At 36.1% G+C, this 15,739-nt stretch overlaps 1 protein-coding gene across 4 annotated transcripts in view; it reads right to left on the minus strand.

The window, feature by feature from the left end:
- CTNNA3 (catenin alpha 3) overlaps positions 1-15,739 on the minus strand; it is a 1,791,515-nt gene that overhangs the window by 590,594 nt on the left and 1,185,182 nt on the right. For all 4 annotated transcript variants that reach the window (XM_032252666.1, XM_032252665.1, XM_032252664.1 and 1 more), the window contains one exon: positions 7,081-7,237. In XM_032252666.1, the coding sequence (XP_032108557.1) occupies positions 7,081-7,237 (157 nt within the window). The remainder of the gene's footprint in view (positions 1-7,080; positions 7,238-15,739) is intronic.

A 15,739-nucleotide genomic window follows, 5' to 3' on the forward strand; every position in this document is an offset into this window, starting at 1 on the left:
TATTCTGGTGGTGACACTTGTTAGTGCATTTTTGATGGCACTGAAAGTTAGATTTGTGTTACTAAGCCAAGGTCAAAGAACATTGTGATGATTAATGCTGAAAGTTGTTTTTTCATAATTTGAAGATTTTTAAGAATATTAATCCAGGGGCCAAACACATTAAATGAATTAAGAAGACATAAATCCGAAAAATTAATGTTGGCATAGAATTTCAAATGGGAATATATGCTTTTATTCATTCAGCAGATACCTATTAGGAAACTTCAGGGAAAACTGTGAAAGTAAGAGGTCCTATTAAGAAGATTCCACAGCAACTTAGGCAAAAGAAAGGTACTGGACCTGGCATAGTAGCAGTGAATATAAAGGAAAAGTGAACTAATTTAAGAAGAATTTAAAATATAGAGTAAAGCACATCTTCCACTACCCTTCAATATTATAATTCACTAAGGGTAAATATGATATTAAATCAGAACTCTCCACAATAAGGGAATATGATTGCTAATTCTAATTTAGAAGAAGTCAATCTCTTTTTCAGAAAATTCAAAAGCCATTGTCAATCTTTTCCACCATTCCTCATTTAATCTCTGCAAGGTTCTTTGAACTGACTGCACCATGGATTACACCATGGTGACACCTGAGACCCACACGTACACCTCCAGATAACCTCCCAGAGCCAGAAAGCCTAACATAATAGAAAAACTGCAAAAGGAAAAGAATACCTAGCTCCTGAAGTGCCTGATTAACCAACCTTTAAACATTCCACCATTGCTCCTGCCTCAACCATTCCTGCCTCAACTGATAAGCCAACCTCATGACACTGGACTTTGGAACTTGTGACAACCTCCCCCCAAGCGACACCCCCATGGCTGATAAAAACCACCCTGAACTGCAAACTCTGTAACTTTCCACTGCCTACCCCAAACCTATAAATCTAACTCTTATCCCACTGCCCTCTGCGGACTCTCATTTTGTACTCAGCCTGCCTGCACCCAGATGAATAAGCAGTCTTGTTGCTCACAAAAAGCCTGTTTAGGTGGTCTCTTCATTCAGAGTGCACCTTACAATCTCCATTGTCACAGTTCCTTTGCAAGTTATCTCTTCCACTACCTTTTATTCATTAGCACCCACAATTATGGAATATTAAATAAGTACAGAAATAAATAAAAGAAAGGTTGTATTTTTACAAACCCTCATATGTAATCAGTTCTTAGCAATTGTTGAATAGCTGTTATAGTCCAAATCACTCACCCCTTCTATCAAAGTTTATAGTTCAGTATGAGTCAATTTATGCAAACTGACCTCTGAAAATATGTATTTAACCACCATGAGACAATTGTTGATGGCATAAATAATTTTTAAATCATCAATGAAAATTTTCAGTTTTAAATATAAAACTGTAATAGATAAACAGAAGATACTTGTTATTAGAGATACCATTATTGCAAGAATATTTAGTCAATGTTGGACCATTGAATCATTCTAAAACATAATTGTAAGCAAATATTTTACCACAAGTTATCTTCCTCTATGCTAATAACAAAAAAAAAAATAGTTTAAAATCTAAGAATCCTTTATCAGTGATTTAAGATTTTTTAAAATTTATATTTTAATGTAGAGAGCTAATATTCTGGCAATTCACATTTTCACAACTGATTCAGAAGAAAATGGAAATCTGTTTTAGACTTTTATTCCAACACACATACACACACACACACACACACACAGAAAATAGTCTCCCTCTCTATATATATTTTATATATATTACATATAAAATATTAGTATTGACTATTAGAAGAAAGCCTATGAGAGGTTAAATGCTAGTAGAAATTTTGAAAGCAACATTTTCTCTAAGCAATTCACAACACAGATACCCTAAGAACTAACTTGTTGGTTGACCTACCTGACAAAAGATGAACCAGAAGTCTCTGAATATAAACTATAACATATTACTCTAAAAGATTATTCTATTAGTCCATTCTCATGTTGCTATAAAGAACTGCCCAAGACTGGGTAATTTATAAAGGAAAGAGGTTTAATTGACTCACACAGTCCCACACGGCTAAGGAGGCCTCAGGAAACTTACAATCATGGTGGAAAGGGAAGCAAATAGTTCTTATGAAGAAGCACATCCTTCTTCACTTGATGGCAGGAAACAGAATAAGAGCCCAGTGAAGGAGGAAGCCCCTTATAAAACCATCAGATTTTGCAAGAACTAACTCACTATCACAAAACAGCTTGGGAGAAACTGCCCCTGTGTTTCAATTATCTCCACCAGGCCCCTACCACAACACGTGGAAATTATGGGAACTACAATTCAAGATGAAATTTGGGTGGGGACATAGCCACACCATATCAATCATTCTACAAAAGTACCAGATAAGCTATTTGCTATTAAACAGATCTGTAACTTTTCTTAAAAATCTGTCCCACACAGAAGGTGCAAGATCGTGGCAATTTTCATCGCAGGTATTCTAACTATGATTAGCCATCTGAAAAAAAAAAGGTAACCCACCGATTCATTGGTCTTATTTTGGACCTAGAACATACAGGCTGCTACTAAAAAGATCCAGGGGGGCAGCTAGATTATTTCTCATTTTTTTGACTGGGAAAATTCTGAGAGAAGATGCCATAATTTGCGGGAGCAGAGATTGAAAAGTTATGATGTTACAAAAAGATCATTGGTAAAGAATCATGACTAAACTAATATAAGGTAAGTTCATGAAGGCACAGAAACTTGAGAGTGCAGTGGAAGCCACTCAGTGCTTTAGGCAAACGTGTCTGGCTGTCTGTTCACTAGCCAATACTCCTTTTTTACTAACAAACCTCTGGTTTTGTTTGTGTAGTAAGTGACTAGTAATAAAGGTTAAATTGTGACTCGTCTAAGCCTAGCGTTCTGTTAGAACTTGCTTATACCAGCTCACAAGAGCTGATTCTATGCATTTGGTACCAACTCAGAGTTCAGTGCAATCACATTGGTAGCTTAAAACCTGCAAAGGTAGTCATACTTATGCCACAGAAATAAACAAGTGCTACAAATTAGGACTAACACTCTCTCTGGCTTCTAGTCAGTTTTAAATCACTTATCCAGCACTCTCTAAACTTATCTTGGAAATCTAATTTTCTTTTGCCAGGGATTGGCTCAATATTGGGAAAGGGACCAACTTTTTGACCTACGACAAGTAAGTGAAGCTGATGAAAACCATCTGGGAAAGACTTTCTTCTCGAAAGTTAAAGCTGCAAGCCAGCTTCTTTATGTGTTTTAAATGGTATTGTGTAATGCTTGGAGATGCAGTGCTTTAAGATGCAACCATGAGGGAACATCAACAGAATCCAGAGATGCTTATACATTAATAACTTTGAAGTATCATAGGCACATGAACCAGAGCAACTCCATCTTGAACGTGAGCTGGGTAAAATGAGGTTGAAACCTACTGGGCTGCATTCCCAGACAGTAAAGGCATTCTAAGTCACAGAATGAGCTAAGAGGTCGGCACCAGATACTGGTCATAAAGACCTTGCTGATAAAACAAACAGGTTGCAGTAAAGAAGCCAGCTAAATCCTACCGAAACCAAGATGGCCACAAGAGTGACCTCTGGTCAACCTCACTACTGCACTGCCATCAGTGCTATGACAATCTGCAAATGCCATAGCAAAATCAGGAAGTTACCCTATATGGCCTCAAAAGGGGAGGCATGAATAAACCACCCTTTGTTTATCACATATCATCAAAAAATAACCCTAATATTGGGCAACCAGTAGCCCTCGGGGCTGCTCTGTCTATGGAGTAGCCATTCTTTCATTCCTTTACTTTCTTAATAAACTTACTTTACTTTGTATTCTTTCTTGCAGACTCACCTTGAATTCTTTCTTGCACAAGATCCAATAACCCTCTCTTGAGGTCTAGAATGGGACCCCTTTTCCTGTAACAGAACCACTACCAACCAGGACATCCAAAATATAGAAAACTATGAGCCATCCATCCTGGATATAGGAAATAATGTACATTTTCTGTACAGAATTTAACAATAATAATTAAATATATTAACTATAAGTTCAGTTTTTATTATCCTTTTGTATGGACAGTTATAAATAATGTTAGTGACTAAAATATCCCTCCCTGGCCAGACACGACGGCTCATGCCTGTAACCTCAGCACTTTGGCTGAGGAGGAGGCTGAGGCGGGTAGATCACCTAAGGTCAGGAGTTCAAGACCAGCCTGACCAACATGGAGAAACCCGGCCTCTACTAAAAATATAAAATTAGCTGGGCATGGTGGCACATGCCTGTAATCCCAGCTACTCAGAAGGCTGAGGCAGGAGAATCATTTGAACCCGAAAGGCGGAGGTTGTAGTGAGCCAAGATCCTACCATTGCACTCCAGCCTGGGCAACAAGAGTAAAACTCTGTCTTGGAAAAAAAAAAAAAAATCCCTCCCCACATAGCTGAACTAGTCCTTCCCAAGTCCTCTGTATGCTAGGGCCAGCAGCCTATAGCCAACTATATCAAATATCCAGGTATATGAGATAATTAAGGGTTTTTGTTATTTAAGTAATTTTTATATGAGTTTTCTGTTACTTGTGTATGTTCGGAACTGCTTAAGTTGTCCATGAAAAGAAGCAGATCCAGAATATTGCTATATTAGGTAAATCTAGCACTAAAGAGAAATACTATGAATTCCTGCTTTAAGGACCTACAATATGCCTGGTTCCCAGGCCTCCCCCAGCTGTAATAATGCAAGGATTGATAAATTATGGTTGCCCTTCTCGCATGTCCAGAGGATTCTCCCTATGTGCTGTTAGTATTACTATGTTAAACTGTCTTTACATTGATTAACAAGAGTAGGTTCCTTTGCCTATTAACCAAAAGAACCAACTGAGAAACAGAACCTACTATTTAACAATCAAATTACAAAAGAATTTTCTAATATAAGTTGTTGATTGAATTTACTTTGCAAAGTCTATACTAAGGAGATAGCAGGTAGACAAAAATATGCTTAACATAACATTGTTCATAATAATTAAAATTACTATTTACCTAAATGTTAACAAAAGAGCACATAAATAATTTCCTGACTATATAATCATGCAGAAATACACAGCCAAATATTATGTGTAAAAAGGCAAGTAACATAAAAACATATATATATGCAGGATATACATTTGAAAATATAAATATATATTAGAAAAGTGGTGAATGAAAAAAATCAATTAGCAGTGGTTATTATTCCGGAGTGGTGGAATTAAAGGCCATTGATTTTTTTCCCCATATATTTTCTATATTTTCAAAGATTTTAATTCTATAAAATAATTTTTAAAATATGTAATTAGCATACTTTTCACTCTCATTAATGTATCACGAAAATATACTTGGTTTCTGGAACAATTTTTCATTATGAGAATGTATACATACACGAAAATAATGAAGTCAATAGGTTAGACTGAAAGACTGAACTAAATCAGGAAATTTTAAAAAATGAAGTTGGATATTCATGAGAATTTGCATTTTATAAAAAAGAATAAAATCACATTCCAAGAAAATCCTTCTCTCACAAAAAAGGAAAAAAAATATGTAATTTATTTTAGAGAGAGGCTTACTTTTTGAGAGTATAAAAAAGACTAAAATGCATTTAGTTTTTTGTTTTTACAACAACATAAACAAAACTTGAATCGTGCTTCTGAGGATACTGATTCATAAGAGTATCTTCACAATCCTATGGGATATTATTCTAATTCGTGATGATAGAATAACCTGGGCTTCACATGGAATCTCAAGCTTCCCTGTTTTCCTTAGATGTTTAGATTTGTTTATTTGATTCTTTAGATTAACACTGTCAAATACATATGATGGTTGTTGAATTACCATATTGCATTTGTCAAAGGAAAATAAATCTTGGGACCCTAACATTACCAAGCCAAAGGGAAAAGTCAAGCTGGGAAATACTTATGATAAACCTGTCCCCCATCCTATTCAAAGCCATCCCTCTGCCCACTGAGATAAACACGTAGCTGATTGCCTCCTTTGGAAAGGCTAATTAGAAACTCAAAAGATTGCAACCACTTGTCTCTTGTCTATCCGTGGCCTGGAAGCCCTCTTCCTATATCTAGTTGTCCTACTTTTGCTTCAACTTGTTCCACCTTTCTGGACTGAACCAGTGTTCATCTTACTTATGTTGATTGATGTCTCATGTCTTCCTAAAATGTATAAAACTAAGATGTGCTCTAACCGCCTTGGGCACATGGCATCCGGACCTTCTGAGGCTGTATCATGGGTGCATATCCCTAACTTTGGCAAAATAAACTTCCCAAATTGACTGAGATCTGGCTCAGGTTTTGTGGTTCACGCATTTCAAATCAATGACGTTTTCCCATTAATATATTTTTTTCCCTGAGGGGAGAAAAATTTGGTTGGAAAAGAAGAGCAGGGGAATCAAGATACATAAATGTATTAGAAAGAGAACATGTGGATTTATTTGAAAACCTAGGAAAAACCTAAGACTTCTAGGTACTATGTTCTATTATATTTTGCCCATGAATAGGAGTTTCTTTTATAGACACAGTGTAAATTGTTAAATTTAAAAAGATTACAAGACATGAGGCTTATAATCCCAGAGTAGACCATGGATGACACAACTGCTGCTAATACACAGCAACACATTGCATCCAGAAATACAATCAATGAAATGTTTTCTATATTAAAGAAATTAATTTTATTCAGTATTACTTTTTTTTTTTTTTTTGATACGGAGTCCAGCTCTGTTGCCCAGGCTGGAGTGTGGTGGCGAGATCTCGGCTCACTATAACCTCTGTCTCCTGGGTTCAAGCAATTCTCCTGCCTCAGCTTCCTGAGCAGCTGGTATGGCAGATGTGCACCACCATGCCCGGCTAATTTTTATTTTAGTAGAGATGGGGTTTCAGCATGTTAGCTAGGCTGGTCTCGAACTCCTGACCTCAAGTAATCCACCTGCCTCAGCTTCCCAAAGTGCTGGGATTACAGGCGTGAACCACCATGCCCAGCCTAGTATTATTCTATTTCATAAAGTTGACAAAAGCAAATAAACAAAATAAAACAATAAAAACATACCAGACACAGCAAGGAAGTCATCGATGCTTGTAATGTCATCTACAGCTTCAGTGAGGACATGTATATGATTCTCCCATGTACGTTTGTACATTTCCATGGTGTTTTTGACCACTTGACTTTTAGGTCTTGCAGCCAAAGCAAGTGCAGCATTAATAATCTGTAAAGATAAGGATTTAAAAAACAACCTATTGGGTACAGTGTTCACTATTTGGGTGACAGGTACACTAAAAGCAATATATGCATGTAAAAAATATCAATCTATAATTCCTAAATATATAAATACAAAAAATTAAAACGATGAAATTAAATTATATTCATTCATAAAAATGAAATTTAAAAAACCTGTAAAGATGTAGAATGTTTATCTAGTGATTTCTTTTTTTTTTTTTTTTGAGATGGAGTCTCACTCTGACACCAGGCTGGAGTGCAGTGGATCACTGCAACCTTCGCCTCCCAATTCAAGTGATTCTTCCACCGCAGCCTCCCAAGTAGCTGAGATTACAGGTGCACGCCACGATGCCCTGCTAATTTTTGTATTTTTTTTTTAAGTAGAGACAGGGTTTCATCATATTGGTCAGGATGGTCTCGATTTCTTGACCTCGTCATCTGCCCTCCTCAGCCTCCCAAAGTGCAGGGATTACAGGCACAAGTCACTGTGTCCGGCCAGTGATTTCTTTAAATACATTATGTGTATTAAAATTAGATTATTTAAAATAAATTAAATATGATTAAATACATTCATCCTCAACAATAGGAAAACAGTAAAATGTCTCTACATATATACAGTTTATTTTGAAAAGTATAAAATGTTTTATAATTTTAATATAATTTTTATTTTTAAAATTTTCCTACTGCCTCTATTATTGCAGAACGAGAGTTTTTAAATATAAACTTTCTCACCATAAGCTCCATGAAGTTCAAAACACTTTTCTAAGTGATGACATTAGGCATTTAATCTATCTTTAAAGAACTAACGATTCTGGGAATTTAAACATGTCAATGTAATATTTTTAATATTATTAACTGGTGAGAAATGGGTGCTTTTAACAGATTGTTCAGATTAATAAACAAAAAGAAATCAGAAAGAACCAAATTAGGACTGTAATTCGAATGTCCAGTGATTTCCCATGGATATTCCTGAAATATTGCCCTTGTTTCAGAAGAGAAATGAGCAGGAACACTGTCATGGTGGAGAAAGACATTCTGGTGAAACTTTCTTTGGCATATTTCTATCAAATGTTTGGCTAATTTTCTCAAAATACTCGTGTAGTATGCAGATATTATCATTCCTTGGCCCTCTAGGAAGTGATTAAGCAAAATGCCTTTAGCATACCATAAAACTGTTGCCATAACCCTTGTTCTTGACTAGTCTGTTTTTGCTTTGACTGGATCACTTCTGTCTGTCAGTAGCCACTGCTTTGATTATGGGGTCTTCAGGATAGTATTTGTAAAGCCATGTTTCATCTCTCGTTACAATTCTTCAAAAACGTACTTCAGGATCTTGAGATCACTTATTTACAATTTCCACTGAAAGCTCTGCTGTTTTCTGCAGCTGATCTGGGCACAATGGTTTGGAAATTCATAGAGTAGAATGTTTGATCAACTTCAATGTTTTAGTCAGAATTGTGTAAACTGAACCAATTAAGATATCTATGCTGTTGGGTGTTGTGCTGTTATTCATTGGTTATATTCAATTAGGGCATGAATAATATAAAATTTTTTGAACACAAATTGTTGTGGATGCAATGCTTCTGTGAGCTTCATCTTCAACATCATCTCTTGTTAAAATGAATTCAGTTTGTAAACTGATGATTTATTTGGTGCATTGTCTCCATGAATATTATGTAAAGCATCAATGATTTTATCATTCTTCCACTCAAGCTTCACCATAAATATGTTTGTTCTTCAATTTTAGAAGAGTTTATGTTGTCTTTGATAGTTGGTTGATATAGTTTGGCTATGTCTTCACCCAAATCGCATCTTGAGTTGCAATTTCCATAATTCCCATGTGTCATGGGGGGGACCCGGTGGGAGGTACTTGAATCATGAAGGCAGTTACCTCCATGCTGTTCTCATGAAAGTCAGTTGAGTTCTCACGAGATCTGACAGTTTCATAAGGGGGTTTTCCCTTTTGCTCAGCACTTCTCCTTCCTGCCGCTTTAGAAAGCAGCACATGTTTGCGTACCCTCTGCCATGATTGTAAGTTTCCTGCAGCATCCCTAGTTCTGTGAGGCTATGAGTCAATTAAACCTCTTTCCTTTATAAATTACCCAGTCTCATTTCTGTCTTTATTAGGAGCATTAGAATGGACTAATATGGAACTCTTTTCAAACTGATGTCTCTTATTTTTAATCCCTCAAACTAGATCCCTCAAAGTATAACCTGTATTATTTTAAGTTAGTAAAGGTTTATATTGGTGCAAAAATGTTGAATTTTATGCATAATGAAGACCTTTCATACAATGACAACAATAAAAAGAAGCTTTTTCTACTGAATATCCTAAAGACTATAACTTAAGTTACTTCCCATCAGCAAATTACTGGAGGTGGAGGCAGGGAAAAATTAGTTGCTTGAGAATAATATATTTTAATCCCCTGATTTTTTATAAAAGAGGAACATATTGAATTTTAAGGAAACACACTAACTTTAGAAATTACTGTGCAATATGCCTTGACTTCAGTTTTAGAGTTTTATTAACCTATTAATTTACAATATACCTTTGTGTATATTGCAATGGCTCTGGTCTCTGGTGTTTCATTGTTCTTGTAAATGGACAACTATGTAAACATGTGGTTGTGCGGAAATTATGCCTTCACTGCAAAGTATACTTTTAAAGTACTGGTGTAAAACCCTCAGTGGAGATAGGAAGTTATGAACATAAGACAGGCTATATTTTATAAGAATATTTTCAGTTCTGCTGCTGATAATCTATCTGATTCAACACTGCACACTATGAGGAGGCTTTATCCTGCTTGACTCTTCTGACACTTAGCTTAAATCTAAAAGTAGACAGAATTCAGAAGAGTTCTTCTAACCCTCTTAAGGCAGAAGAAATGTTCATCCCAATGTAACATTCCTAGAACTTTTGACATATATCTAGAGAAAATAAAATGACCATCTTAAATCTTCTTCATGCAAAACTAAGATTTTTTAAAAATAAATTATGTTACTTTCTGAGGAATTTTGTTTCTTCAGATTACGGTTGAGATGTTTACATATCAGTCACCTGACCCTGATAATTACGTAGTCTGTCAGTTCACCTTTTGAAACAGTCACTTTTAAGTTTAGGCCTTATTATATCTTAACGGGGCCATTCTAGTAGCCTTACAGGTTTCTACTTCAGTCTTTATTTGCTCTGAGACATTCTTCTTAATACAAACACATTTCTTTCTCAAATACAGAAGTGATCACATCCCCAACTTGTGGATAACCTTTGATAAATTCCTAGTTGACTGAAGACAAAAACAAAAACCAAATTTCTTTTTAGTAATTCACAGTCTAAAACCATCCACAGTTTGGATCTTACCTAGAGTTCACTCTGCTCTAATAATCTCACTGGTTTTAGCCTTCATTCCAGCCACAGTTTTCAGCTCCATTTCCTTATCACATCACTCATCTTTGTACCTCTGTGACCATTTTTATAGCTGAATCTGCCTTAATGCCTTTGCTTCATCCCCTTTTCACTCCACTCCATCTCAGGAAACATTTTTTATATTTAGCAAATACATGGAAATATCACCACATACTGCAAAGCCTGTCCTGGTTCCTATACCCAGCAAATGGAATTGTTTTCTCCTTTGTGTTTAAAAAATATTTTGTCCATATAAATAAAGAGTAGTTATTCTATTGTATGACTGCTCATACATATGTCTGTTCCTGGGTAATTAGCTCCATAACAGGAAAGGCTATGTATTATTCATCTTTGCTTCTTCATATACTAACCATGTTGATTATCATAGCTGCTATACTTCTAAACTGTCCCTAAAAGACACCATTGTGCTCACAGCCCACATTGAGAGGAGCCACAATGGGACAGGTTTGGTATAATTTTCTCCCTCTTCCACACTATTCAGGTCACAGGCAGGCAATTAATTCAAGATGAGCTAATCTGTTGGCGGGCTGGTGATTGGTCATGAGGTTTGATACAAAAGGTTTTGGTGTTTTAATCAATCTTGAAAATTTGAACTAGAATTTATGGAGAAATCGTTAGTTAGCAGTCAAGACCAAAGTTAAAAGTTTCTGTAGAGAGTAGCCATCTTATAAAATCAGAACCAGAGGGGGCCAGTGGAGCTGAAGCTACAAGGAAACTGGAGCCAAAGTGAAATGAAGAAGAAACTGTGAGTAGACTGAAGCTGATGTTTAAAAAGAAAAGAAAAATAGAAAGACACAAATAAATAAAGTCTGGAGTAAAATAAGCCAGTGGGTGGCAAGGAGAATAGGGAAAGTCTATCAAGAGAGTCTAAAGCATCAACAGAGAGAAAATGATACTCAGATGAAAAAAAAGAACTAGGAGTTGCTTGTATTTGAGAATATCCCATTTTGGGAAACACTAACAGCTATAACAATAAAACACTAATGAAGTCCATAATTTGTGCCATGCACCATTGTTCCAAGCACTTTCTACATATTCACGCATCTAATTTCTTTAACCTAATTTTTACACCACAATGGGGTAGGTATCTCCATTTTCATCTCCATTTTCAGACAAGGTCACCAAGTTATTAAGGAGAAGTTGTCAACTTGATCTAGACCTTCATACTCTTAATTGCCATACTATATTATCTTCTATAACAATATTATACTAATTTATGATGCTATGAGTGAGTGATGATCCTTAAAACCATAAACACATCACTGAAGAAAACATTACAATGCCTGGTGTAAAGAAAAACAAAAGAGAGAGGCTGTGTGTGTGTGTGTGTGTGTGTGTGTGTGTGTAAGAGAGGGAGAGAGAGAATATACATAAAATTTGCTAGGTTAACCATTTATAAAATTCAGTGGCATTAAGTACATTCACATAGTTGTGCAACTCTCTATCTCCAGAACTTTTTAGCCTCTCAAACTGAAATTCTGTACTCATTAAACAATAACTTCCTATTCTTCCTTCCCCCTAGTACCTAGTAAGCTCTCTTATACTTTCTGCCTCTTGATGTCGCTTATTCTGGATACTTCATATAAGTGGAATTACACAACATTTGTCCTTTTGTGTCTGGCTTGTTTCACTTAGCACAATGTTATTAAGGTTTATTCAAGTTGTAGTAGGCATCAGAATTTGACTTTTTAAGATTCCAGTGTATAATCAAACCATGTTTTGCCCACCCATCCATCTGTCAGTCAACATTGGGTTTTTTCCATCTTTTGGCTGTTGCAAATAATGCTGTTATGACCATTGTTGTACAAATACCTGCTCAAGTCTTGGCTTTTGATTACTTTGGGTATATGCCCAGAAGTGGAATTGCTGGATTATATAACAAGTTTTCTTTTTTAAACAGTGTCTCACTCTGTCACCCAGGCTGTAGTGTAGAGGCTCAATCTCAGCTCACAGTAACTTCCATCTCCCAGGCTCAAGTGATCCTCCCACCTCATCCTTCCAAGTAGCTGGGACCACAAATGTGCACCACCAACCCAGCTAATTTGTTGTGTTTTTGATAGAGACAAGGTTTCACCATGTTGCTCAGGTTGATCTACAAATCCTGAGCTCAGGTGATCTACTGGCCTCAGCCTCCCAAAGTGGGGGGATTCCAGGCGTGAGCCACCATGCAAAGCTGACAATTTTAAATTTATGAAATTGCCACACTGTTTTCCAAAGTAGCTGCACCATTTTATATTCCTATCTGCAATGCAGAGTTACTATTTCTTCACCTCCTGGTCAAAACTTTTCTTTTTTCTTTTAATCATAATCATCCTAATGGGTGTGAAGTGGCATCTCATTGAGGTTCTGTTTGCATTTCCCTAATAATTAGTGATGCTGAACATCTTTTCATGTGCTTATTGACCAGCTGTTTATTTTCTTTGGAGATATGTCTATGCAAGTCTTTTGCCCATTTTTAAACTGTTTTTTATTGTTGAGCTTTAGGAGTCTTTTACATATTCTGGTTATTAATCTCTGACCATGTATATGATTTGTAAATATTTTCTACCATTCTTTGGGTTGCCTCTTCCCTCTCTTGTTAATGTCCTCTGATACATAGAAGTTTTAAATTTTGAGGAAGTCCTATTGGTTTTTTTGTTTTCTGGGCTTTTGGTGTCATACGTGCATTGTCAAACCTCATGTCATGAAGTGTCCATCCACGTTTTCTTCTAAAAGTTCTATATTTTTAGCCACTATGTTTAAGTCTTTGGTTCATTTTGAGTTAATTTTTTTATATGTTGCAAGGTAAGGGGTAAACCTCATTCATTGCCACATACTTAAGTTTTCCTAGCATCATTTGTTGAAAAGATTATCCTTCACCCATAGAATTATCTGAGCAGCCTTGTCAAAAAACATTTGACCATATATGCAAGGGTTTATAACTGGGATATCTATTCTATTCCATTGATCTCTATGTCTGTCTTTATGCCAGTATCACACTGATTTGATTATTGCAGTTTGTAATGAATTTTGAAATTAGGAAGTGTGAGGCCTCCAACTTTGTTCTTATTTTTTCAGGATTATTTTGGCTACTTAAGGTCCCTAGAGATTCCATACGAAATTTAGGATGTGCTCACATCTGTAATCCCAGCATTGTGGGAGGCTGAGGCAGGCGAATCACGAGGTCAGAAGTTGAAGACCAGCCTGGCCAACATGGTGAAACTCCGTCTCTACTAAAAATACAAAATTAGCCAGGCATGGTGGTGGGCACCTGTAATCCTAACTACTCGGGAGGCTGAGGCAGGAGAATCACTTGAAACTGGAAGCTGGAGGTTGCAGTGAGCAGAGAATGCACCACTGCACTCCAGCCTGGGTGAAAGAGCAAAACTCCATCTCAAAAAAAGAAAAAAAGAAAAAAAAAATTAGAATGCATTTTTTTCTATATGTGCAAAATACATTGTTGGTATTTTGATAGGGATTACATTTAATTGGTAGATTACTTTGGTTAGTGTTATCGTCTTAATAATATTAAATTTTATAACCCATGAACATATGATGTCTTTTCCGCTTTTTATGTCTTCTTTAATTTATTTGAGCAGTATTTTGTAGTTTTCAGCAAAAACTACAAAAGGAAAAGACATTCAAAGTCTTTCACCTCCTTCATTAAGCTTATTCCTGGCATTTCATTTTGTATACTATTAGTAAGTGAAATCGTTTTCTAAATTCCCTTTTCAGATTGTTCATTGTTCATATATAAAAACACACTGATTTTTGTGTAAAGATTTTCTATTCTGCTGAATTCCGTTATTAGCTTTAAGATTTGCGTGTGTGTAATCTTCAGGATTTTCTAAATATAAGATTATGTCATCACTGAACAGTGATAATTTTATTTCCTCTTTCCCAATTTGGTTACCCAAAATTTTTTTTTAATTTTCTTTAAGTTGGATTTTGTCAGGCAAGTAAGAATAAAGGCATTGACTGAATTGATCAAGGTTATAGAAGGGGTATATACAACTCCAAGGAACTGCTGAAAGCACTCACCAGCCTCCTCTTTGAATATGGCTTCTGTTATTCCAACTACATTCCCTGCCCATGCCTGCTGATATGGGCTGAGTTTGATACTCATTTCTCTTCCCTTACAGGGGCCTATCCAAATCAGCTCCTGTTAGACCCTGTGCACTAGGTTGTCGGGCACCCCTGACAAAAGCCAGCTTAGTTAGCTTCATCTGGTCCCATTCTATCTTCTTTAGGCTTCTCCCCATTTCTACTGCTATATGTGGCCAAGGCCTCAACATGCTGTAGGCTAAGCTTCCTCATATTTTTCTATTAAATCAGATAGACTATTTTTACTACATTCTGAACTCATTTACCTTGGGAAACCCTTGAACATCTAAACTACATTCAGAATACTTAGGATTTTCAGACTCTCTCAAGATTTTCTTTGTTTCTCTCTAGGTATTAGAAACTTGTATTTACAGGCATCTCATTTGTACAGACCCCTTCTAAGACCCATAAGAGACTCTAGAAGTGTGTTCACAACATTGTCATTTGTTCCAGTAAAATCCGCCACAAATAGTTTTGGGATCCAGCTAAGGGGAAGTTGAGTTGAGGCTACATTTAGTTTGTGCGTAGTGGGTAATTTCAGGCGTTTTACAGTCACTTCCCTGTATCTTTCACTACCTTCAGACTTGTGGTACTGACCTTAGACCATGATAGAACTAATAGAACCTTTGCCTGTCCTAATTCTATGTGCTCTCCTTTCTGAACTCCCCCAAAACAAACCATGCTAAAACAAACACTGAATTATCTTCCCAGTTTCTATATAGAAAGTGACATTACGAAATAAATTGTTGTGATTTTAGAGGGGATCAATAGTGTGCAGTGAAACAAACATAGAAAAAAAAAAAAGAGTTTCATGAGGGTGCATCTGACAGCTCATTTACACAAATATATTATTTTTTCTGGATTATGCTACATTTTGATATTTGACAGCATTTTAAAATTAGTATCTAGTTGGTTTTTGTATTCTAAATAAATATGCACTTTTTGTTAAAGAAGGCCCTCAAAATTGTGTGTGCTTTAGGCTCT

Source organism: Sapajus apella, unplaced genomic scaffold (assembly GCF_009761245.1).
Source record: "Sapajus apella isolate SASKATOON/1434 unplaced genomic scaffold, GSC_monkey_1.0 scaffold78, whole genome shotgun sequence".
NCBI classification, from domain to species: domain Eukaryota; kingdom Metazoa; phylum Chordata; class Mammalia; order Primates; family Cebidae; genus Sapajus; species Sapajus apella.